This window comes from Lissotriton helveticus, chromosome 3_1 (genome assembly GCF_964261635.1).
Source record: "Lissotriton helveticus chromosome 3_1, aLisHel1.1, whole genome shotgun sequence".
NCBI lineage: Eukaryota > Metazoa > Chordata > Amphibia > Caudata > Salamandridae > Lissotriton > Lissotriton helveticus.
The window spans coordinates 212,817,836-212,845,204 of NC_136061.1; the positions used below are offsets into that span (position 1 = coordinate 212,817,836).

The window sequence follows — 27,369 nt, forward strand, 5'->3', positions numbered from 1 at the left end:
TTTCTAGGTATTGAGATGAGTTTCTGGTACACCACAATTCACTGATGTCCTAGGTCTCTGTGCACAGTTCTGTGTATGAGCAGGATCCTTGTAACAACAGGAAAGTGATTAAAGAGCCGGAGTTCTCTATAAAAGCTGAGGGCTCAAGAAAGATCCAGTAATCCTAACAGAGACCCCCACTATTGGTGTTCCACAAGTCACTGAGTGGTATCACATGAAACGGGTCTGCTCTAGCGCTGCTAGCCCGCACCATGCCATCAGTACATCATGTTTCCAGTAAAGGATGTGTTTTTTTTAATTATAAATCATTATTAAAAAGTGCCTTGGTAGAATTGGTTTAATCAAAGCAAGTCAAGGTCCAGAATGCACTAGATTGTTAAACAAAAACATCTTACCAGAAACAATGAGTCCTGAGCTTAGTGTGTGTGGAGTCAGCCCCTAGAAATATTATGAGACGAGCCTGGAAAGCAGAATTCACTGAAACTCAAGGTTGTTGAAATTCGAACAGTAAGAAATGCAATTAACTAAAACATAAAACAAACAAGCATTGGAAATGCAATAGGTCTCGTATTTAAGTTAGCACTATCGACACTGTAAATGGCAATGTCTTTTACATATGTGTTAGGGAGTGTAGGGGGATTATGATGGTTGGATTGAATAGTTGTGTAATTGTTTGGAGTGGGATTCTGTGTTAAGGAGTGTAATTATATGAAATGGTATGTGTTGTGGAATGGTATGTAGTGGAGTTTAATTATATGGTGTGCTGTTGAATTTTGGGGCATGACGTGGAATTCTGTGATGTGGATTGTATGTGTGTGGTGTGTTGATTTATGTAGTTTGTTGTTGAATTATGTGGTGTGGAACAGAAATGTGAAGAGTTGAATTGTGAGGCGCGGAAGTGTGTGGCTCTGAGTGAAATTATGCTGAATGGAATTGTATGCCATGATGTGGAGTGTATTTGTGTGGATTGTGTTTCCAAGTTTAAAAAGGCTGAATCATAATTACAAAGAAAGGCGGACTTTTATTGTGCACAAATTCATAAAATTAAAACTGGTTGCTTCCATTAGAATCACCGAGCCCTTTAATAGTAAAACCATTTTTATGCAGCACTATTTTGGGGTTGAATTGCTGAATGGTCACATGTCTGTCTTAGGTTTCCCCAGTGCAATCTACTGAATGCTGTGCAAAGAGGTCACAGTTTTTAGGTCTCGCCTAGCGCTGCAGCGCGCATGCGTTGCTCCCTTTGCGAAACATATGGTAAATACTATAGCGGGCAAGCTTTGCGTAAGCTCCGCCCATTTTTTGTTTGGCTTCTATCCTAAATGCTGCTTTCTGAGTGGTTTTTACCTTCTTAGTCCCTCCTCCTAACGTCCATGGCGTAATTTGTACACATCCAAGGCTATTGGCTCCTTTACTCAACATAATTGTTTTCCCTGTGTCTACCCGCCCCCTTACACAATCCGTGATTTTTTGCCAGCCCCTCACCCCCCCACTCCCGTTCGTGCCTTCTTTCACGCCCGCGCTCCCATTTTTAATGCAATACGTCTTAAGTAAATGCGAGTTGTATTGCATTGCAAATGCTTGTTTTAAAGTAGTGCTGGCAGGGCTGACAAAGCCGGTAGTGACATCCCTGGGGTGCACCAGAAAAGAACCCTTGTTGTATGCGTGTGCTTTGGATCGCGAGGGCTCTGATACGAAAGTCACCGCTGCTGTCCTGGCAGAGACAGCACCTGTTCTGCTTTGCAGGCCATCCCAAGGCTCCAACAAACCAGGAAACTGCAAAGGAAGGGCTTGACGTCAATCCGTAGTGGCCGGAGTACTTAGTGTTGTACAAAGATAGCACAGCAAAAATAACATTGTGTGATATGGACTCGGCCACAGCATTGGCTGTGCGTCTTGGAGACAGTGTTGGTGACCTCGGATATGTCCAGAGGAATTGCCTTTGGATTGTATTCCTTCTTTGAAGTGCAGCACGTTCTTGATGCCACAACATGGAGGCAGGGTGTGCTGTGTTGAGGGAGTGTTTTTTGAGGGTGGTAGTCTTAGTTTTAGTCTTGTGTGGGAAGCATGTCCCGGCCTTGTCACGATGGAATGTGAAGGACTGCCGCTGTGTCTGCTTTGCGGCCATCATGGGAGAATTTTGGGTGAATGGGAGACTACGTGTGGAGACTTTGTTTGTATTTAGAGATATGGTTGCAGCTTGTGGCTGCACCAGGTGCCGGACAATGCATGGTCCAGACAGTGGAGTTCTGCACACGCGGGCTGTGGAGACTGTTGTGTCGTGAGACTTTGGAGTGTGGTGCCCTGGATCGGCAACATACGTTCTGGAGGGTCTGGGTTCCGGTGCTTATTTTCAGTGGTTTGTTTGCACAGGATTAGCGTGCCCCAAGGGACGCAGGGTATTGAGTCTCAAGGATGAGGACTTCAGTGGTTAGGAGCTTTGTTTGAAACGTAGGCGAATACATCGGGCTGTTTGTTGTTTTAAAATTCCACTCACCGGATGAATTTTGTTGAGTGTGGCTCATTTGCATCTCCCTTGCTTTGGTGTGTACATTTAACATTCCATTGTTGGCCACTTGGGGTAACAGGAGTCCACGCTGTTGTCTCTTGTTCTCGAGCCTGAGGGGATCCGACAAGGGCATACGCTGTCGTAAGAAAGGGAGAGAAGACAGGGTATAGTAGTGCAGGAAGATGCAGGGAGGAAGGGGAGCAAAGGTGCAGGAACAAGGGGTGGCTTGGGGGCTAGGGCGGACGATCTCCACTAGGGGATCCGAGGAACTGGGTTGAGTTTCAGCTGTAACGGTCAACGCCTTTTGATGCTGGGCAAATAGCTTAATCCCCCACCCTATATATATATATTTAATAAATAAATGTGGCCGTGCTTATGTAAAGTGCGCTGATACTTGGAGCACAAATTTGTGTTAAATGTGACACCAGTAATAAACGGTGTTGCACACACAACGATTTCCCTTCAGTGACGGTGGGGCAGACAACGCCCCAATAGCGTGGATACAGGTTGTCATACATATAGCACAAGCATGCCAGGGCTGTGAGTGGGATGGAAAAGCTGAGGGGGGGTCTCTCAAAGGGGCATGGCTAGTATAATGAAGGGCGTGGCGTAAATCACGTGAGCTAAATAGTCGGTGCTTAGGATAGTGTGCCGCCCGACTGGTATTTTGCTGTTTCTGTCATTGGATCAAGATATATGATACAAGTAACATCATACTTGCAACAGGTCAGGTCTGTTGGCTTTGTCAAGGGTTGTTGGTTGCGTAAGATAAATGGGCAGCAGATGTCGCTTGTATAGGAGGTGCTGCAGAGGGTTCGGCGAGTGAGGTCAGTAGGTGGGGTGTAGGGAGTTTGGGCGCAAATTTGGATGGGTGGGTAATGTGTGGGGAGTCATGCGGCACTAGAGGGGATGCGGGGGTGGGATGCAGGGGTGGTGCTTTTGGGGGGAGACTGGGGAATTGCTGCTAGCAGGGCAGGAAAGTTGTCTGGGAGGTATGTTGCTGATCTGTGCGTGATCACGGCATTCCTACTGGCACAGTCAATGTCTAGCTCATTCTGTGTAGCAAGTAGGGATGGACTGCTGGCGGCGATCCAGGTTTTGGAGGAGAGCAGCAAATGCCAGCAGCCCCGCCTCTGGCCAATGACAGACATGATTCATCTGGGGTGGGCACGAAGGTGCATGAACATTCCAAAGAGGGATCACTGCTTTACATCCAATACTTGGTGTCTGTCCTTTGTTGGGCACTTCGAGATTGAGAGGTCCTTGAATAATGCACGGGTGACATTCTATTTTCCTATTATATAGTGGGTGCCTTGATAAGTACGGAACATGACCATTTGTCATACTGGTTCATGCTCTGACCTCATCCATCCCCTCCCCTCCCCCCTCTAACGCTTTTAGGTAGTGCCCGGTTAACCTGAGCAGATGCGTTAGCCAAAAGCTCTGGCTAAACACTTCTAAGGTCCCAAAGGCGAGACCGATTGGCATTGCCAAAGCTTGTTTTGTGATAGCTTGAATGTTGATGAACGGTAGCCCTTGACAGCATAATTCTGTTGAACTCTTCACTAAGGCAAAGAGTCTAATGGGATATGACCTTGTGCTGGGGGTTTATGGAGGAGAATCAAAGAGCTGCCAGGTGCTGACTTGTGGCTCCTGAAACCTTTCACCAGAAACAAAAACCTTTGAACCGTTTGAGCTAGAAACAAAATTGTTTTTTTGTTAAAATATGGAGGTTATGCAGAAGATGATGGATTATGTGGCAATTGCGTAAAATCTATTACTATGTTAAAATTGCTGCAGCCGCACGATTGCATAATTCCAGTGGCCCTGCCTCTAGGTATTTCAGAGGCCCTGCCTGCATATCATTTTAGTAAAATCAAAGGGTCTTGGGTAACCACAGACCTAAAAATGGAAACCAAAGAGAGAGCCTCAGAAATAAAGGGAGAACGCCATTGTAGGTTGTGCGCTCCCTACATGTGCCTAGATGGTTTTTATAGACCTCTCAACATTCCTCATTGCAGGAATGTGTTCTAAAATTGGGAATTACAGAAGTAATTCTTTGACAACATGACAGCTAAAAATATGTGTTTGGCTGTGAGGAGCTGGGACTCTGCACGAGACAGCCACCATAAGCAGGATCTTGGAAGGAAGAAATGTACCAAATGTGATCACTTCAGTCATCCAACGTTAAAAGGAAGATTGAGCCTCTGCCAGCTTAGCTTTAACGTTATTATATAGACGCACTGCCGGGAATAGGAAACGCGATTGGCAGCTTTGTGAAACAGGGAGAGGCAAAGTAAAATGGAGATTATAGGAACAGAAGACTGTCTGCAAAAAGGAGCGAAAAGTGACAAAGAGAAAACAACAAGAATCAAAGATAACAAGCATTGGAAATGCAATAGGTCTCGCATTAGAAAAGTAGGAGCTATTGGTCTTGTAAATGATGGGTTTTTTTGTGTAGTTTTTTGAAATAGCTAAATTGATAGCTTTGTCATTTACAATGCCAATAGTTTTAACTTTTGTGAATGTGACACCTATAGCATTTGGAATGCAACATGATTTGTATTTACGTGACTTTGATGGCAGCTCTTGTTGTTATGCCACATTTCTAGAGAGCAGGAGAGTGCAGCAGGGGATAGAAGCACAGCCCTGCAAGCTGAGCGTCCTCCCATCGCACACCCATCTGTGGCTTGAGTGGTGTGAGGGTGAGGGGTGTGTGGGTGAGGGATGTGAGGGTAAGGGGTGTGAGCGTGAGGGGTGTGAGGGGGTGTGAGGGTGAGGGGGTGTGAGTGTGTGTGATGGTGAGGTTGAGTGAGGGGTTGTGAGGCTGAGTGTGTGTGACGGTGTGTGTTGGTGAGGGTGTGTGAGGGTGAGTGAGGGTGTTTGATGTTGAGTGAGGGAGTGTGAGTGTGTGGGTGTGTGACGGTGTGAGGGTGAGGGTGTGTGAGGATGAGTTAGGGAGTGTGAGGGTGTGTGAGTGGGTGAGTCTGAGAGTTAGGGGGTGTGAGGGTGACTGAGGGTGAATGAGGGTGAGGGGATGAGGGTAAGAGTGTGTGAGGCAGAGGGGTGTTGATGGTGAGAGAGGGTGAGGGGGGTGAGTGTGTGAGGGTGAGGCTGTCCGGTGTAGTGAGTGTGAGAGTGTTGTGAGGGGTGTGAGGCTTTGAGGGGAGTGAGGGGGTGTGAGGGTGAGGGGGTGTGAGTGTGTGTGAGGGTGAGGGTGAGTGAGGGGGTGTGAGGCTGAAGGTGTGTGACGGTGTGTGAGGGTGATGTTGTGTGAGGGTGATTGCGGGTGTGTCAAGGTGTGTGAGAGTTTTGGGGTGTGAGGGTGATGGTATGAGGGTGTATATGTTTATAAGTTGTTTTTTTTTAATATGTGTAGTATTAATAAAAATGTGATAGAGCTTCCCTTTGTAATTGTCCTGGCTTATGTTTATCATTTTATGTAATTAAACTGTGTGTTTGTTTATATTAATATGTGTAGTGTTATGTGTGTTTTTGTGTCTGTGGACTCCCGTATTAATTGTATTAATTTTAAAATGGCCGACGCAATGCGTCACCTTGACGCTACCTAGGTCAGCGTTCTAGTTTTTTTTGTGTTGTCACTGTTTACGTTTTATTGACGTTTATTTGTAGCCAATCGGAGCGTGACGTTTTTGACGTGGCGTTCCGATTTGCTTACGTCAACGGTGGAATTCCCCAGAAGATCGAGAATGTTGGTGCGCGGAAGGCATGTTCTTGTTCGTGTGCTGTTGCTGCGTCGTTTGACAGGTAAGATTTTATTCCTAAGTGATTTTTAATGTAATGTAATGTAGTATCTATAGTATGTTTAAATTAACGAATGAATAGGAGTGTATTTTTATAACTGGTGACATTGTTTGTTATCGATCGTAATATTTCCATCTTTTTTTATGTAATTCTAATTAAAGGCTTTTTTTTAATCGTCGATATGTAATGTATATGTTTTCGAAAACTGTAATGTAATGTTTTATTAGCTGGTGTTTGTTATTTGACGTACATGAACTGTTTTTTGAACTTTGAAGGTCTTTTTTGTTTCGAGTATATTTATGTATGTTGTGTTTGCATTGTTTTTTTCCTGTGATGCTGAAGTTGCCTGATTATATGTTATTGAGTTAATCGATGTATTAAAGGAAACTTTTTGTATGTGCTGAATTTATTTTCCATTTCAATGTATTAAGAGGATGCACATTGATGTAATGTCTGTATTTTATGCGTTTTGTTAAAGAAATGTTTTATTTTCCAATCCCTGTTTGCATATTTGTGTATTAATTGCTGCACTCTCCTTGCGTTGCTTTAAGTTTGCATTTTGGAATAGCTGCAAGTGTGTAATCCGCTTTTTACGTATTTATGAAATTGTTGCTTAACACTATTTATGTGTGGAGTTGGAGGGTGGAGTTGTATTTGGAGGGTAGAGTTGTAGGGTGGTATTGTAGTTATAGGGTGTAGTTGGAGGGTGGACTTTGACGGTGTGAGTGTGAGGGTGAGTGCATGTGAGTGTTCTGGAGTTTGAGGGTGTGTGATGATGTGTTAGAGTGATTGAGGGTGACTTACAGCATGTGTTTGTGACAATCCTACCTTGTAATGCGCACTTGTCTTGTTCCAGCGTCGTTTGACTTTTAAGTTTATTCTTTAATAATCAATACATAAATATGTGAACGAATTATCTATTGTATAGATGTTGTTGTTAATTTCTGCATCGTTTGACAGTTAAGTCTAACTAGTAATCGAATATAGATTATTTTGCGGTACTGCACACTGTAATGGGAAGATGTCCAAGGAACAAGATCGCTCAAAGACTTGAAATGTCTTGTCTTTCAGGAAGTAGATGATCAATTTTAAGGCCAGTCCCATAACACCTGCACAGTTAGTTCTTTTAATAGTTCACCATGTTGAATGCTGTGCTAAGGTCAATAAGTATAATGGCTGCTGTGCCACCTTAATCAAGGAGCATTTGTTACATCTCTACTACTGCCAAGAGGGCGGTGTTTTGTACTGTGTTTTGGTCAAAACCCGATCTGGGTGGGATATGAGATGTTGTTTGTTTCTCAAAAATCAGATAGTGTAGTTATGGACGGAATATGTGCTCGTCCATTTCCACAGTATGTGTGACTTTGTAGTAGTGTATGCAATCTATTTTCTTATCCAAACGTGTTTATTTGTTTTTAGCTTTCTATGTGTTAGATCAGAAAGTGTATGTGAACTATCTTTGATTAGGTGCAAGCCTAGAGATACAATCCCCCAAATTTCCATAGCACGCTGTAGAGGGAGGGGGGGAAATAGTAGGCCTGCTGAATGGTGGTGAGTCTGTGTCTTTTATTAAGTTTGTACACAAGTATGTTTAAAGTAAAGCTAGCCATCCCTCCTGTGCCTCGAAGTTGCTCTCAGTTTTGTGTTTGTGGTGTGGCGAAGTGGTATGAGCTGATGTATGCTGCTGATTGGGACAGAGGGTGGATGCTTCTGATTTAAAATAATGTGCACGTTTTTTTTCTTTGTTTTGAGCCGATGTATGTGAATGTATCGAATATATGATGTTGAATGAGAGAGATGCTGGTTGATTTGTGTGTGAATAGGGAAATTTATACAAAGGTGTTGCGAAATGGTATGAGCTGATGTATGCTGCTCAATGGGAGAGTGGCTGGCTGAAGAGGAATTAAAGGAGTTTGCACGTCTTCTTTCATTTCTTTGGTCTGTATATTTAAGTGTAGAAAGAAAGGGGAGAGGGGGCCAGGAGGGGAGAGACGGACCTGCGGCAATTTCCGAAAGGAGTTTGCACGTCTTCTTTTAATTCTTGAATGTGAGCACGGCTGTATTGCAGTTCCTGTTTGTGCCCAAGTATTTTGTACTGAAAGTTATACACCCCTACAGTGACTCAAAGTTGTGATGCGAGCCTAGAGTATGAATGTATACAATGTATGCTGAGAGGTGGCCAGGAGGGGAGAGACGGCCCGGCGGGGATTTCAGTTTGAACTCGTTTGTTTTTGTGGACTGTATGAGCGTGCTAGAAAGAAAAGGGAGAGGGGGCCAGGAGGGGAGAGACGGACCGGCGGCGATTTCAGAAAGGAGTTTGCACGTCTTCTTTTAATTCTTTAGGCTGCGATTTTTGTGGACTGTATGAGCGTGCTAGAAAGAAAGGGGAGAGGGGGCCAGGAGGGGAGAGACGGACCTGCGGCGATTTCCGAAAGGAGTTTGCACGTCTTCTTTTAATTCTTGAATGTGAGCACGGCTGTATTGCAGTGCCTGTTTGTGCCCAAGTATTTTGTACTGAAAGTTATACACCCCTACAGTGACTCGAAGTTGTGATGCGAGCCTAGAGTATGAATGTATACAATGTATGCTGAGAGGTGGCCAGGAGGGGAGACACGGCCCGGCGGGGATTTCAGTTTGAACTCGTTTGTTTTTGTGGACTGTATGAGCATGCTAGAAAGAAAAGAGAGAGGGGGCCAGGAGGGGAGAGACGGACCGGCGGCGATTTCAGAAAGGAGTTTGCACGTCAAGGGACTCCAGATCATCCTCATCCAGGCGGTCGTCATACACCGTTGACTACGTCAACTTTGCTGACCACGATCAGTTTAAACGCTATCCACGTCTCAACATCAAAGTGGGCGACCACGCTGCTAAGTTCGTGATGGACAGTGGAGCGTCGCTCAACTACATATCGGTTGCTGAACATGACCGCATGAATCCGAAACCCCGTCTGCGTTTCGCGCCTGTCCGTGTCTACACTTGGATGGCGAAGAAACCACTCCAATGTTTGGCCAAGTTTGACACCACCCTCACGTATGGTGACGTCTCCATCCCTGCAGTCATCCACGTCATTAAAGGGCCCGAGGCCGACTGTCTGCTGAGCCTTCCCACTGCTGAACGCCTTCGGTTGGTGCACATCCTTTTCAACGTTAATGACAGCTCGGATTGCGCTGCGAAATTCCCATCACTGTTCCAAGGGTTAGGAAAACTGAAAGGCCGGCAAATCCATCTGCACATCAACGAGCAAATCAAGCCGGTGGCTCAACACCCGCGACGGGTGCCTTTTCACTTGCAATCTGCGGTTGAGAATGAACTGCAGGAACTTTTGGACGCTGACATCATTGAGCGCACCGAGGGCCCCACTCCCTGGGTGTCCCCGGTGGTCATCGTCCCCAAGAAAGGGACCCACAACAAGGTCCGCCTCTGTGTGGACATGCGCCTACCGAACACGGCCATTGAACGGGAGAGACACCCCGGCCCACTCCTGAGCGACATGATCACAGCGCTCAACGGGGCAACAGTGTTTTCTAAACTGGACCTGAACAAGGGCTACCATCAGCTCGAACTCGATGACAGTTCTCGCTCCATCACGACATTTGCCACACACCTTGGTCTATTCCGTTACAAACGGCTCAGTTTTGGCGTTTCATCAGCCGCTGAAATTTTCCAGGAGGCCATACGACTCGTCATCCACCACGTTCCAAACGCCATTAATTACAGTGATGATATCTTGGTCTACGGATCGGACGCGCGAGAGCATGACATCGCCCTCGATCGTGTCTGCCACGCCCTGATGGAAGCCGGTCTGACCCTCAACAAGGAGAAATGTGAATTTCATCAGTCGACCCTGAAATTCTTCGGACACATTTTCTCGGCTAGTGGCATGAAACCGGACCCAGACAAGATCGCCACGCTCAATAACACCAAGAGTCCGGCTGACGTCAACGACTTACGTTCCTTCCTCGGAATGGCGAGCTACTGCGCCCGCTACATTCGTGATTACGCCACTGTAAGTCATCCACTGAGGCTCCTCACGAAAGCTGGCACGCAATTCCTATGGACCCCGGAGTGTGAACGCGCTTTCAAGAACATCAAACGCGCTGTGGAATCGGCTGATTGCCTCTCCTACTTCAACCCCAAGAGGAAAACGGAAATCACTGTGGACGCAAGCCCCGTGGGCTTAGGAGCCATCTTGGCACAGTACGACAATGAGTCGGATCAGAGGAGGATCATCGCCTATGCCAGTCGGAGCCTAACCGACCCTGAGAAACGGTACTCCCAACCAGAGAAAGAGAGCCTGGCTGTCGTGTGGGCGTGCGAACACTTCCACATCTTCATATTCGGGAAACATTTCACTCTCATAACCGATCACCAGGCCCTTGTCACGATCTACGGGAATCCCAAGTGCAAGATGCCCCCCAGGATCGAAAGATGGGGCCTACGGCTGCAAGAGTACACGTTCTCAATCATCCACAAACCGGGGAAGGCTGAGAATCCAGCTGACTATATGTCCCGCCACCCCCGAGACTCCTCAGAGACTGAGCCCTCCATCGCGGAAGAATACATTCACTTTGTGACTAGTCATGCCCGTCCACCGGCCATCCCCATGCACGCTATTCGGGAAGCGACCAATCAAGACACCATCCTACAAACAGTAATGAAGCGTACACAAACCAACAGATGGAGATACCACCCGCAGGAGGAAGAGGAAGACCCCGCTGTCAAGAAAGAACTCCAAGCCTTCCGACATATCTCCAACGAACTCTCTGTAACCGATGACGACCTCCTCCTCAGAGATCACAGACTAGTCATCCCAGCGGCACTGAGGCAAGGAGTGATCGACCTGGCCCACGAAGGCCATCGAGGGGTTGTGTCCACCAAAAGAGCTCTGAGAGAACGTGTCTGGTTCCCAGCCCTCGACCAGATGGTCGAAGACACATTGAAAGACTGCCACCTCTGTCAACTGACAAGCCACGGTAATCCACCCGCACCTCTACAGATGACCCCATTGCCTGATGGGGTATGGCAAGAAGTCGCCATGGACTTTTATGGCCCCCTGCAATCAGGGAAGTATGTAGTCGTCATCATGGACGAATATTCCAGATTCCCAGTGGCCCAGTTCATATCATCCACCAGTGCCGCCTGCACCCTCAAGGTACTTGAAGAAACTTTCGCGACATGGGGCGTCCCCAAGGTCATCAAGACAGACAACGGGCCCCCATTCAATAGTCACGAATTCAGCGACTTCGCGAAACACATGGACTTTCAACACCGCAAAGTCACACCACTCTGGCCCCAAGCCAACGGCACTGTGGAAAGATTCATGTCCACCATTAAGAGAACATTCCAGCAAGCCACAGCCGAGAAGAAAGATCTACAGTCAGCGCTGAACGAGGTCCTCAGTGCCTACAGAACCACTCCCCACTCCACAACGGGTCAATGCCCTGCGACCCTCATGCTTGGGAGGACAATGAGAAATCGAATTCCCACATGGGACGGAGCACTGGGGAAGCCCCTGTCGGATCAACAACACCGAGACATGGCCGCAACAGATCAGCGCCGCAAGGACAAAATGAAAGAGTATGCGGATCACAAACGAAGAGCCCGGTCCCCCTCCCTGAGGGAAGGCGACAGAGTCCTTGTCAGGCAGGAACAGCGCCAAAAGACTGATTGTCGTTTCAAAGATGAGCCTCTAACAATTACCCAACAAAAGGGCACTATGGTGACCGCGGAATCAGAGAACCGGCGAGTCACCCGCAACGCTTCTCATTTCAAGAAATGCTCTCCTGAAGACCATGAAAATATAACTATGATCCCCACACCTGAAGCCCGAGACAATCCTGAATCCGTCGCACCAGACACCGGGCCCTCAGCAGTAAAGGAACCCTCAACTGAAGGCGCCGCGTCCACACCAGCGAGGCCCCGCCGTCATGTGCAGCCTCCCAAGAGACTGATCACAGAGATGGACTAATCTCTATTTTCACTTGTTGCTTTATTAAGAAAGGGGGAGATGTAAAGAAGTTAGCAGTCCAGTAGCTGGGGTGGGCGGAGCTAGGTGGGCAGAGGGGAAGAGGTGGGGACAGGACAGGAAAGAGTTAGTTAGAGTAGGGACGGGGAAGGAGATAGACGCATGAATAAAGAGCTGAGTACACACAAGCCAGCGTCCGTGTATAATGTAGTAGGATACTACAGTCGCCAACAGGGACAAGCGCCGGAGTGGATCCAGCCACCGGAAACCACAGCCTGCGTGCCAGCTCTCCTTCACAGTTGTTCAGGACCGGCAGCACCGGCCATCTTTCAGCTCCATTATCCAGACCGGGTGCCGTGCCAAGGTGTTCTGCGCTGCCCCCGGCTTCCACCACCACTCCAGCTGTTCTGCCCGACCCCTCAGGGGACTCGGCCCTATGTCGTGCTGCACTGTGCGGGCGGGTCTGGCGGCAGGGAGCAGAGACACACAAAAACACATCTCAGCCGTCCGCTATCTGGGCCATGCCCCCCTGGAATTTTATTTATAAAAAGCAATTGAATGTTGAGGACAAAAGTAATCTGTCTATACATTTGCTGCAGGAAGTACAGATGCAAAGTGAGAGGGAGAGAATAAGCAAGAGAGAAAGGGAGGGGGAGGAAATATTGCTGCAATTCTAATCCTGTCTTCTCCTCGTGCTGCCACTGTGTGACTTGGACAATATCACAATATCACCCCGAATCCCACTTCCTTTATCTCTTAAACAACAGTAGCACTTGGTTCAGTTTGGAGTGGGAGCTAAGCAGCGCTACACAAAAAGTAATGTGACAACATGTGAAATTCATCACTAATTTTTATTGCAGTAAGCCTGCACCCTGTGAGTGTCATGGGGTATGCGGTCCCTAAATGAGACAATCCCACCCTTCAGCCCAACATTCCGTCCCCCTAACCCAGGACAGAGCTGCTTATGACCTCATTCTTTGGTTGCCACGGTCCCGGGGTGCCCAAGGGCTACAAAGAGCAGCAAAAGAAGCAAGCATCTTTAGAACAGCTCTGCCAATGTTTGGAGGCTGCAGAGTAAGAGACAAGAGGAGGGCTTAGTAATTAAAACATGGAGGTTGGCGAGCTGCGAAATGCACAACAAAAGAAGGCATGGCCGCCATACTTAAAGAAAAACAGTGCTGCGCATACGGTAGCGCAGCATGAGCAGTGCTCGTTAAAAATGCTCCTAAACAAATAACTAAAAGAAGCAGCAACATACTTAAAGAAAAAGCGCAGCGTGCTGCACTGCAACAATTAGAAAACAGGGGGGGATTAGCATTGCAGTCTGGGAGGCAGCTTATGGTAGCATGTCATTAGCAGTGCTCGTAAAAAGTGCTCCTAAAGAAATAATGACACCTCTGGCCCTCCACTCCTCGTTTCTAATGTTAAGGGAACAGGCCATACACTGGGAAAATCTGCAATCCAACACGTTTCATCTTCCGTGCGGTGTGCCACAGGGATCAGCCCTGTCACTGACTCTTTTTAATATATACGTCACTCCATTGGCCAGACTCATTAGAGAGCATGGCTTTACATTGGTCTCGTACGTGGATGATTTGCAACTTGTGATATCTATCTCCAAACGGCCCGAGAGCACTGCCATCAGCTTTCACGCTTGCCTGACGCACATCATGAGCTGGATGAGTCACAATTATCTTAAGATCAGCACCGATAAAACGGAGGTTATGGAGTTTGGTAAGGGCCAGTCCCTGTGGAATCAAACCTGGTGGCCAACAGAGGCCGGTGAATGCCCCAGTCCAACAGATAAGGCCAAGAATCTAGGTGTCATCTTCGATGATCAGCTCAATTTTGGAGCTCAAATCAACCGTTTGACCTCGTCCTGTTTCTTTCTACTGAAGATCTTACGAAAGATCTTCCCCTTCATTCCTCAGGAACTTAGAAAAACGGTGGTGGTAGCCCTCGTTCTTTCGAAATTAGATTATTACAATGCTCTTTTCATAGGCATGTACAATATTACAATCAATACAAAATGCTGCCGCTTGACTGTTAGTAAACCTACCCAAAGGTCATCCCACCTCTGCTGCCATAAGCTCACTTCACTGGCTCCTCATTCAACAATGGGTTGAATTTAAGGTCCTTTGCATGGTTCATATGGCACGGTATGGAGGAGGGGCAGCTGATATTCAGAAGCTGTTCTCTTGGTACAATCTCACAAGAAATCTTAGATCTACCAATACTGGTCTTATGTGTAAATCCAAAATCCGCAGAGTCAGATGGGGAGGGAGGAGTTTGCCACACTGTGCAGCCAAACACTGGAATCAGATGCCCATCATCATAAGATTACAATCCAACAAGCAACATTTCAGGAAACTGTGAAAATTCTGACTGTTCCCTCCAAACTAAGTCGCGAGCATCAATGATGCATGGCCCTTTATCTCACTCAGTGCCAAGACACCTCGGCATTCTAGCACTTTAAAAACTTTATCTTATATTAAAGAAATAGTAACAAATAAAAGAAGCAGCAACTGGTAGAAATCTACAATCTAAAAAAATACTTCTCTCAAAACAACAGAAAAGCACTGCAAGCGTAACTGCACTGTGCTCCTCTGCGGGAAAACGGAAGTGACGTTTAGCTGTGCGTACCAGTTAGGAGCCAGCAAAGAAGAAGGACTCTGGACTGCCCCAATGGTAAGCAGCAGGTGGGAGCCAAGTAATTTTCTGAATACAACAGGTCTTGCAGGCTCGACCTAAAAACGGAATCAGAATCTTAAAAATATTCACCACAAGATTAGTATGTCACAAGAAATTCCAACTGTTGATTCTCCTACAGATTTAGTGCTTCTTCCAAAAATAGGAGAATAAGGTTTTACAGGACAATGTCAATCAGTACCAAGTCCATCTAAATATAGACCACACTTAAAACAGACTTAAAATGTCAAACACGTAACACGGCCGTCTTAAAAACCATCCAATCAGCCAAATAAGAAGACCTCCCACAACAGAAAGAACACCCCGTGACAAAGCGTACATAAGTGACTAACAACATTCAGAGCTACACTAAAAACAAAGCTGGCCCACTTATAGCAGAGCCTACTCCTCTAAACAATGTAGGTCACCTTTCACATATTTAACTACAAAAGCAATGACGTCATCAGAATTTGACAACAAGCTTTGGCAAAGCCAATAGCTCCCGCTTACATGAGGTATTCACTTTGTCAGTGTTGTTAACCATGTTGTACAACAAAGCGGCAGCTGTGCAGCTTGGCTGAAAGTTGTAAAAAAAAAGTGCTATGATGTGGCCAAGGCTAGTTGTGTCATAGCGCTCAGAGGTGGGGCATGCAACATGGAAGATGTAGTGAAAAAAAGTGCTATGACACAGCCAGCAGTGTCCTTGTCATAGCACTTTTTTTTTGTTATGGAGGGTTGGTTATGGCAAGCAACCACAACAGGGGGCAGTAGAGAGCAACGACAATGGAAGGTACGAAGACAGGGATTGTTTCATGGCTGAAAGTTTTTTTTAAGTGCTATGATGCAGCCAGCATTAAATTGCCTTTGTTTATTATTGTGGGGGGTTGGGCGGGAATAACAAGACATCGGAAGGAGGCAAGCAACAACACAGACAGCAGGAGGGGGATAGCAATGACTTTGAGGACAGGAGAGGGGTAGCAAAAACACAGAGGGCATGAAGAAGTAAGGAACAACACGGGTGATGGAAGGGGGCAAGCAACAATACAGCACAGCAAGAGGAGAGTGCTAAGGGACAAGCAACAACACTGGAGGGGGCAAGAAACAACACAGAGGAGGCAAGCATCATCACAGACAGTTCATGGAGGGGGCAAGCCACAACACAGACAGTGGAAGGGGGCAAGCAACAACAAAGACAGTGTGTGGGGGAAAGCAATAACATTGAGGGGGAACTCAACAACACAAAAGGCGGGAAGAGGCAAGCAACAACATGGAAGGGCATGCAACAACACAAAGGGGAGTAGGCGGCAAGCAACAACAGGGACAGCAGGAGGGGCAAGCAACAACAGGGACAGCAGAAAGGGTCATGCAACAACTTGGACAGTGGGAGATTGCAAGCAACAGCATGGAAGGTGGGCTGGGGCAAACAACAACATGGACAGAGGTGGGAGCAAGCAACAACATTGTCAGTAGATGGCAGCCAGGAGGAAGCAATCACTTACACAGAGAGTGAGAGAGGGCAAACTACAACACAGACAGCGGGAGAAGGCAAGCAACAACATGGACAGTCAGGGGGGTAAGCAACACTACAAACAGCTGGGGGGGTAAGTAACAACATGTGCAGCAGGTGGGGCCTAGCACTAACACAAAGGGCAGGATGGGGCACGTAACAACACAGAGTGCATGGGGCAAAAATTAACATGGACAGTGAGAGGGCTCAAGCAACAACACAGGACAGCAGGAGGAGGGTGGCAAGGGACACTCAACAACATGAAGGGGGCAAGAAGTAACTCAGAGGGCGTCATCACGGCATCATTATGGACAGCGCGTGGAGGGCCAATCAACAACACAAACATAGGGTAGGAGGCAATCAACAGCACGGAGGGCGGGAGGAGGTAAGCAGCAGCACAGAGAGAACAAGCAACAACAGGGACAGCAGGAGGGGGCAAGTAACAATATGGACAGAGGGAGGGGACAAGCAACAACACAGTCAGTGGATAGAGGCCAGGAGGGGCAACCACCAACACGGACAGCAAGAAGGTGCAAGCAACAACAAAGAGAGTGGGAGGGAGAAAGTAACAACACGGATGGCGGAAGGGGCAAACAACAATACGAACAGAAGGTAGGGGCAAGCAACAACACAGACAGGGGTAGGGCAAGCAACATTGGATAGCAGGAGGACAGTGGGAGGCAACAAGCAATAACACTGAGGGCGAGAGGGGCAAGCTACAAACTATACAGCAGCGGGAGGGGACAATCAGCAACACAGACAGCAGGAGGGGCCAGTAACAACCCGGACAGTGGGTGGGGGCTTCATGAACAATTGAGGGGGACAGAAAGATACGGGTGAGTGAGAGCAGCAGATCGCAGGGGTGTGAATAGAGGAAACAACTCGCAAACACATGCACTCCCATGGAGTGCTTCAACAGTAAGAAAAAAGTAGCTTCTTGAGATCAAGTAGTGGAAGGACACAAGTACTTGAGACAGGTTGCAGGGGAGGGTCAAACAGAAGAAGACATGAAGTCTGCATGCATTAACAAATCAGGATAAAGCAAATAAGATTAATGGGGAAGCCAACCAATGGTAAACAATGGGTGAGCTTTAAGCCCACTGTAACTTAATAAAATGGTCACACAAGCGACATAGCATGTGCTGTCACAGATGAAACCTAAAAGAGACCCAGACACACACCCTCTATCAACTGTCTTCAGCACATGACAAGTATCTTTAAAGAGTATTTAATATAATTGGCCAATGAACTATTTCAAAGCTGCATACCTACAATCCACTTTAACTATGTTTATATTCAGTCTGGGTCTAGGTACAAACTTGACCCGATTATTTTAATTTTGCACACTATTCTGTTCCTTTCTACTAAAGACCAAGCCAGCTGTGTTATGTGTCAATCGTGCCAAAGTGACACATTTAGATGAAATGTGAAGCGTTGGGCCAGTGGAGAAGAAACCCTTGATGGGCAGAGTACAGAAACCTAAGGGCAAATCACACATACCTTGGAAAGTGTAGGCAAGGGAAAGCAGGCAAGCCACAAGGGGAGGTGCAGAGGAGCAAATATATGTGTGTGTGTGTGTGTATATCTATATATATATCTATATCTATTTATGTTTATATATATATATATACATACATACATACATATATCCAACCTGTGTGATCCGCTGTGGGCGAAATAGCGCACTTGCTTGTGGTGGTGCGATCTCTTGTGGTAGGACCACACTGCTATCATAAGCAGTGTATTGCACGGGTGTAAGTTAGTTCAGGTAACTATAACTGCTGAATTTCACTGTTTTTTTTAGAGTGAAATCTGAGCCCAACTATAATGTCTCTGTAACTTTTGGGTTTTTTCAGTGAAAAAAATAAAATATATATATATATATATGTATCCATCAAAAGTTACCCACAAACGGAAGGGCCCACACAAGATGGTATCGCTTTTCAATATTTATTGGAGGTTGCCGCAGAGTCTCTGGAAACCTGCCCAAACAAAAGTAATTGATGCCGCCCAGACGCGTTTCATGCTCATGCACTTCTTCAATGGGCCTCGGCTTGGCGGCTGAAGAACAGCAGTTTAAATGCACCTCTGATCGTTATGATACCACGCCCCAGTGGGCGCGACCGTTCGCACGGCCTGCTGGTATCTGGAGTGCATAGTTTTTACTTCAGTGAGTTGCTGTTGTACTCCGTCACCATTATCATTAACAGTGTTACCCCAGTGGGTGGCCAAGCAGATCCCAAGTCCTCCGTAACACTTTGGTACCTCCAATAACAGCTTCTTGTCCCGTATACCGGTTCCCCCGGGTGGGGGCTCCGCGGGTCTGCTACAGCAGCGGGGCACCATCCACGGCCCAGGTAAAGCTGTTATCAAAATCCATCAAAAGTTACCCACAAACGGAAGGGCCCACACAAGATGGTATCGCTTTTCAATATTTATTGGAGGTTGCCGCAGAGTCTCTGGAAACCTGCCCAAACAAAAGTAATTGATGCCGCCCAGACGCGTTTCATGCTCATGCACTTCTTCAATGGGCCTCGGCTTGGCGGCTGAAGAACAGCAGTTTAAATGCACCTCTGATCGTTATGATACCACGCCCCAGTGGGCGCGACCGTTCGCACGCCCTGCTGGTATCTGGAGTGCATAGTTTTTACTTCAGTGAGTTGCTGTTGTACTCCGTCACCATTATCATTAACAGTGTTACCCCAGTGGGTGGCCAAGCAGATCCCAAGTCCTCCGTAACACTTTGGTACCTCCAATAACAGCTTCTTGTCCCGTATACCGGTTCCCCCGGGTGGGGGCTCCGCGGGTCTGCTACAGCAGCGGGGCACCATCCACGGCCCAGGTAAAGCCGTTATCAAAATCCATCAAAAGTTACCCACAAACGGAAGGGCCCACACAAGATGGTATCGCTTTTCAATATTTATTGGAGGTTGCCGCAGAGTCTCTGGAAACCTGCCCAAACAAAAGTAATTGATGCCGCCCAGACGCGTTTCATGGTCATGCACTTCTTCAATGGGCCTCGGCTTGGCAGCTGAAGAACAGCAGTTTAAATGCACCTCTGATCGTTATGATACCACGCCCCAGTGGGCGCGACCGTTCGCACGGCCTGCTGGTATCTGGAGTGCATAGTGTTTACTTCAGTGAGTTGCTGTTGTACTCCGTCACCATTATCATTAACAGTGTTACCCCAGTGGGTGGCCAAGCAGATCCCAAGTCCTCCGTAACACTTTGGTACCTCCAATAACAGCTTCTTGTCCCGTATACCGGTTCCCCCGGGTGGGGGCTCCGCGGGTCTGCTACAGCAGCGGGGCACCATCCACGGCCCAGGTAAAGCCGTTATCAAAATCCATCAAAAGTTACCCACAAACGGAAGGGCCCACACAAGATGGTATCGCTTTTCAATATTTATTGGAGGTTGCCGCAGAGTCTCTGGAAACCTGCCCAAACAAAAGTAATTGATGCCGCCCAGACGCGTTTCATGCTCATGCACTTCTCCAATGGGCCTCGGCTTGGCGGCTGAAGAACAGCAGTTTAAATGCACCTCTGATCGTTATGAAACCACGCCCCAGTGGGCGCGACCGTTCGCACGGCCTGCTGGTATCTGGAGTGCATAGTTTTTACTTCAGTGAGTTGCTGTTGTACTCCGTCACCATTATCATTAACAGTGTTACCCCAGTGGGTGGCCAAGCAGATCCCAAGTCCTCCGTAACACTTTGGTACCTCCAATAACAGCTTCTTGTCCCGTATACCGGTTCCCCCGGGTGGGGGCTCCGCGGGTCTGCTACAGCAGCGGGGCACCATCCACGGCCCAGGTAAAGCCGTTATCAAAATCCATCAAAAGTTACCCACAAACGGAAGGGCCCACACAAGATGGTATCGCTTTTCAATATTTATTGGAGGTTGCCGCAGAGTCTCTGGAAACCTGCCCAAACAAAAGTAATTGATGCCGCCCAGACGCGTTTCATGCTCATGCACTTCTTCAATGGGCCTCGGCTTGGCGGCTGAAGAACAGCAGTTTAAATGCACCTCTGATCGTTATGATACCACGCCCCAGTGGGCGCGACCGTTCGCACGGCCTGCTGGTATCTGGAGTGCATAGTTTTTACTTCAGTGAGTTGCTGTTGTACTCCGTCACCATTATCATTAACAGTGTTACCCCAGTGGGTGGCCAAGCAGATCCCAAGTCCTCCGTAACACTTTGGTACCTCCAATAACAGCTTCTTGTCCCGTATACCGGTTCCCCCGGGTGGGGGCTCCGCGGGTCTGCTACAGCAGCGGGGCACCATCCACGGCCCAGGTAAAGCCGTTATCAAAATCCATCAAAAGTTACCCACAAACGGAAGGGCCCACACAAGATGGTATCGCTTTTCAATATTTATTGGAGGTTGCCGCAGAGTCTCTGGAAACCTGCCCAAACAAAAGTAATTGATGCCGCCCAGACGCGTTTCATGCTCATGCACTTCTTCAATGGGCCTCGGCTTGGCGGCTGAAGAACAGCAGTTTAAATGCACCTCTGATCGTTATGATACCACGCCCCAGTGGGCGCGACCGTTCGCACGGCCTGCTGGTATCTGGAGTGCATAGTTTTTACTTCAGTGAGTTGCTGTTGTACTCCGTCACCATTATCATTAACAGTGTTACCCCAGTGGGTGGCCAAGCAGATCCCAAGTCCTCCGTAACACTTTGGTACCTCCAATAACAGCTTCTTGTCCCGTATACCGGTTCCCCCGGGTGGGGGCTCCGCGGGTCTGCTACAGCAGCGGGGCACCATCCACGGCCCAGGTAAAGCCGTTATCAAAATCCATCAAAAGTTACCCACAAACGGAAGGGCCCACACAAGATGGTATCGCTTTTCAATATTTATTGGAGGTTGCCGCAGAGTCTCTGGAAACCTGCCCAAACAAAAGTAATTGATGCCGCCCAGACGCGTTTCATGCTCATGCACTTCTTCAATGGGCCTCGGCTTGGCGGCTGAAGAACAGCAGTTTAAATGCACCTCTGATCGTTATGATACCACGCCCCAGTGGGCGCGACCGTTCGCACGCCCTGCTGGTATCTGGAGTGCATAGTTTTTACTTCAGTGAGTTGCTGTTGTACTCCGTCACCATTATCATTAACAGGCGTAACACTATCATTATCAGAGGTGCATTTAAACTGCTGTTCTTCAGCCGCCAAGCCGAGGCCCATTGAAGAAGTGCAATGTTTAACGGCGTGGTTCTGCCGTATGCGACGCACCGCCACAAGAGCGCCATAGCCTGACCGCAAATGAACCTCCTTTTTTGGACTGCGCAAGCATTTAGGTCAGGTGGGTGCCACCAGAGACTGTCTCAGGTACTGGTTCTCTGACAACTTTGAAAATGAGTTGTTGGGGACACGATGGACTGTGCACCAAGCCAGGTATGAGCTATATACCCAATGGAGGGTCCAAAAATGAAAATAAGAAACTACATAGACCACAATGCAAAGCGAGGGAAAGACAACGCCCACTACAAAAAAAAAAAATTAATAAAAAAATAAAGAAGTGATGTAGTTTCTCGCCATACCAATTTTGATCGACAGCGGTGTGAAACCTTTGAGAAAGCTCACGACGACACGAGCGAAACATGTCAGGAAGACAAGGCTGCGTTTCAAATAAATTGTTGCAGGCTTCATCGCGGTGTGCGGCTAATTACCTTCCTTCCTTGGAAGGTGTTGGGGAGAATGTTTAACGGCGTGGTTCTGCCGTATGCGACGCACCGCCACAAGAGCGCCATAGCCTGACCGCAAATGAACCTCCTTTTTTGGACTGCGCAAGCATTTAGGTCAGGTGGGTGCCACCAGAGACTGTCTCAGGTACTGGTTCTCTGACAACTTTGAAAATGAGTTGTTGGGGACACGATGGACTGTGCACCAAGCCAGGTATGAGCTATATACCCAATGGAGGGTCCAAAAATGAAAATAAGAAACTACATAGACCACAATGCAAAGCGAGGGAAAGACAACGCCCACTACAAAAAAAATAAAAAAAAAATAAAGAAGTGATGTCGTTCCTCGCCATACCAATTTTGATCGACAGCGGTGTGAAACCTTTGAGAAAGCTCACGACGACACGAGCGAAACATGTCAGGAAGACAAGGCTGCGTTTCAAATAAATTGTTGCAGGCTTCATCGCGGTGTGCGGCTAATTACCTTCCTTCCTTGGAAGGTGTTGGGGAGAATATATATATATATATATATATATATATATATATATATATATATATATATATATATATATGTGGAACTGCACTCGTCCAAGTCGAACTGGCACTCCCCAATGCCTCAGGGCACCACCGATCCTGAATAAACGAAAGCTGACCCAGCCATAAGGTGAAAAAGATGTTTTATTTCAAATTTGATGCATCGCCACCCGCATAACGTTTCGGCCTACTCAGAGGCCTTGGTCACATGACGCTAGGGATGGGACAGACTGATTTTAAAGTGCTAGTGCATGCTTGCCAAGACACATGATTGGTTCAACACAAGTTCCTGGTCATAGACATAGAAAACAAGTTCATACTGTTCGTTGGATATGCCAGTAAAGTTATACAATGTTAAAACGTTTTTTTGTATAAAAACTAATTTTTACATATGTACAATAGGCAGACATGGAATTTCAAATAAAAAGAAAAATTCCAACCAACATATAAAGATATTATCACATCATATGAACACAAAAGGGGGTGTGTAGAGAAAGGGGGGGAAACCAAAAATATTGATTTTTCCATGATAACACAATATGGCGTAAATTGAAGGGTAGACACAGTGTTCAATTATCCCAGTTTTTCACCATACAAGATCTACACCTCCCTATTCATGATGGATAAAACACTAATACTACCCAAGTGGGTGAATATCACATATCTTGTTCAGTAATTGTATCGTCCAGATCACTTGTGACATACATTTCATAATAGTAATCGCAATTACATAAATGTAGATGTGTGAAATGCAAGAAAAACATAAAATAAAGAGTGTCGTGAGCAGTGATGACAAAAAATAATTACTAAAAATTAAAAAGATCCCTCCAGGGATGGATAATGGGAGTGTGTTGGATTGATGATCATGAATCATTTTCTAGTAGGGGAAAACTACAGAGGCAGTTCTGTTTCAGGTTATTTTAAAGAAAACAATCACAAAGTTCAAGTAATACTTATGAACCAAATGTCAGAATGTTGTCTTGACTAATGAAGGACATATTAGATGGAACTAGCTGGAAGTTACAGGTGAGTGTGAAAATCGACACTGGTGTTTAAGCCAAGAGGTGTCTTGGTGTCGAGATCCAGGATATACTGAGTTTCAAGAGCTCTCAAAATTGCTTCACGATTTCCACCTCTGCGAAGAGGTGGGACTGAATCAATCGCAAAGTATTTGAGTAAGTGACTTTGTTTGTCGTGATGCTCCTTGAAATGCCGAGCCACCGGATAGGTGGGGTCCTCAGTGTTGATGGCCCTAATGTGCTGGAGTATCCTCTTGTGCACCTGCAACTTTGTACTGCCGACATATCGCAGGGCACAGGGACACTCCAGCACATGCACTGTGTACTCGGTTTTGCATGTCAATTGCTTGGTAATCAAGCGTGGAACATCCGAGAAAGGTGTTAAGTACTTGGTCACATTGACACCATGTTTACAGGCTTTGCAAACCGAAAATTTTTTGAAACCATTGATTGCTTTGTACCAAGGTATAGGTGTAACAACCTCAGGACTAGATTTGCCTAACGCTTCACCAAGTGAATAGGACTTTTTGTAGGAAATGTCAGGTCTCCCTGGCATGAGGTGGCCAATCACTGGATCGGAACTGATCAGATTTCAGTTTTTGGTGACAATTTTCCTAAGAGCCTGAAACTGGCGATTGAAAGTTAATACCAATCTTACCGGTTGGTTGGCGCTGTCTGTTTCTATGTTACATGGTTTCCTGGGTTGCAAGGCTTTCTCTCTGAACATGGCATTAACTTTGCGAATAGCTGAATCTATTAGACCCGGAGAGTAACCCCTGGCTAGGAAACAGGCCTTACTTTCTCGTTGCACCAGTGTGCACTGATCTTCCGTGCTACAGATACGTCGGATGCGGAGCATTTCCCCGTAGGGAATGCTGCGGATCAGATGTGCCGGATGGTTACTCTTGGCATGTAGAAACGTGTTGCCCAAAGTAGGCTTTCGATACGGTGTGTAATTTGTTGTCAGCAACTACAATTTTGACATCCAAAAAATCAATACAGGTTTGGCTCATGTTATGCGTAAACTCCAAGTTATATACATTGTTATTGAGCTGTGCAATAAAGTCAATTGCCCCCTGTTTGGTGCCCCGCCATATCAAAAATATATCGTCAATGTAACGATACCAATGGGCCACAAATTCAGCCATGATTAGAGCGTGTGTGCCCATGAGGACCTGCCTCTCCCAGTAGCCCATGTGCAGACAGGCATAACTGGGAGAAAAGCAGGCCCCCATGGCAACACCCCTGATCTGCTGAAAAAAATTGATTGTGAAATGAACATTAGTTGTTATTCAAACAGAAAGAAATCATAGCAATCAACATTTTGTTGTGTTCCACAAATTGCACAGATCTATTGCCCAAGAAACATTGTATAGCTCTGAGTCCGTCAAGGTGTCTTATGCTGGTGTATAGAGATGATACATCAAGCGTGATTAACCAATAATCAGGCTTCCACTCCACATTCTCAAGTTTTCTCAACAAGTCACTTGAATCCTGCACAAACGAAGGTAAGGCGGAAACAAAGTCTTGTAAAAAAAAGTAAATGTACTTAGTGACATTTTCCAGGAGGCCATCCCTGGCGGAAATAATGGGTCTTCCCGGAGGTTTGTTAGCATCTTTGTGCACTTTTGGGATTAGATATAGTACCGGCATCACAGGAAAATCTTTTTTCAAAAACTTGAATTCATCCAAGCTTAATAGGCCGGTACTCTTCCACCCCACCAACAGACTGTTGAGATTGTTATGTGCCAGTTTAATCTCGGAAAGATCACAACGCTTGTAACAGGAAACATCATTTAGTTGTACATATGCTTCCTCTAAGTACAATGTTCGTGGCCAGAGAACAACATTGCCACCTTTGTCGGCCTGGCGCACAATGATGGAATTGTTGGTCTGGATTTTATTGACCAAGTTGTAATATTTAGTGTTGTGAGTTCTTTCTTGATACTTGTATCTTCTTATATATTTATACACACACACGCTCGGTTAAATGACACAACTTGATAAGATTGTTTGATTTCCTTTTTTTATTTCTTTCTCTCCCATTTTTAATGTTCTTCTTCCTAGTTTTGGCCCTTTATTCATATCTGTATTCTCTTTCCTTCAGTGTATTTTCCTTTCTTTTTGTTTCCTTTGTCTTCAATTTTCTTGCTCTGCTCTTAAATATTATTCTCTGCATTGTTCCTTTTCAATTATCTCATTTTGTCTCACACTTCTCCTATTTGTAGGAGGTTGAACAGGAAGTAGCCAGGCTGAATCGACTAACCTGTGAAATGATGCTCCAACAAATAAAGTGAGTCGCTTCCTTTTCCCGTCAAGTGAGCAAACTTGTTCTACAGCAGGGCTTCTCAAACTTTTCATCAACATAAACTGCATTTACATTCAGTGGTGGCCGGCACCGATCAGGGGTGGGGGAGGGTGGTAACCAGGGGGGAGTAAAACAATAAATAAATAACTTACTTTATCGCTGCCGCATCTCTCCTCTGCATCAGAACTCTGCTGGCACCAAACAAGAACCAGGGACCACCCAGGCTCCCCTGACCAATCACAAAGCTGCAATGCAGCGTTGTAATTGGTCTGAGCGACGTTGTTCGGCGCTCAGACGGGGACTGGGGGCCTGGCCATGTTCTCCACACAGGCTATAATGCAGCCTGTATGGAGAACTTGCGAAGTGCGCATGACTGTTTTGGATAGTCTCAGAAGGCTGTCCTAACAGTCATTGCGCAGTTGGAGTGGACAAACCACTCCTCCTCTGCCCTGCTCTGAGAACTGAGCAGACCCACCCACCCGCCCGCAAAGCAACGCGGAAATATAAAATAATAATAACTGTGTTATTACCGTGTTATGCTTCCTTTATTTACACTGATTAATAGCAGTGGGGCGACGCTCCTCCCCCATAGTGGTGGACGCGCAGCTCTTTACATTCCATAACCAAGTTTCGACACTGTCATGCCCCAGATACCTCCATTTCAGCATTAGTGAGTTGCTAAAGGATTATAACTAATTCCTCCGACCCCAAGCTACCCACCACCATCATTGGACCTGATGTATCCTACTCAACAGAGTCGTCAGGTCAAAGTGTCAGCTGTCCCACCTCTTTGGAGCCGGGCAGTTATCACTTGTTTTCCTTGCCTGGTACCACAATGGAGAAAACTCCCTACGTTTCAGGCCACTGATATTTTTTGTTTTTAAAAAGAGCTCCGACTTTTGGAGCTTGTTTTGAAAAAAAATAACATCAATTGAGTCCCTGTGCGAGCAGCTCCACAGATGATAGCAAGAGCCCCACGTGCCAGACAGGGATCTCGAGATATGGCAGGCTGTTATTGACCAGGGTACACTAAAGTAGGCCTGTTGTCTTTCCAAGTTATACAACCATAGCTGCACTGTCACCAGGATAAGAAACGTCGGGCTCTGGGATCTGAGAGATAGATCTAGGACTGACAGGAATCTTTGTTTTTAAGATGTAAGTATATTAGTTGGCTTACTGCCGTGCAAAGGCATTAGATGGAAAGCCAGCAGCGCTTTCCAGGACTCCCTTGTGGTCCTCTAATGGGCAAGCATTTTTTACTATTCTCCGTGCCTAGTCTACACTGACTGTCAATAGTGCACAATTGTTTTAGGAAGGCCAAGACATTCACTCCAAAGCTTACACTTGACCCAGAAAGGCTGCACTATTTTTAGATGTCTTGGTTGGAATT

At 46.6% G+C, this 27,369-nt stretch overlaps 1 protein-coding gene across 1 annotated transcript in view; it reads left to right on the plus strand.

Annotated features, from left to right (window-relative positions):
* The window catches only part of LOC144824482 (uncharacterized), a 695,244-nt gene that overhangs the window by 665,083 nt on the left and 2,792 nt on the right, over positions 1-27,369 (plus strand). The window contains exon 15 of the mRNA XM_078683566.1: positions 25,900-25,964. Coding sequence (XP_078539692.1) covers positions 25,900-25,964 — 65 coding nt within the window. The remainder of the gene's footprint in view (positions 1-25,899; positions 25,965-27,369) is intronic.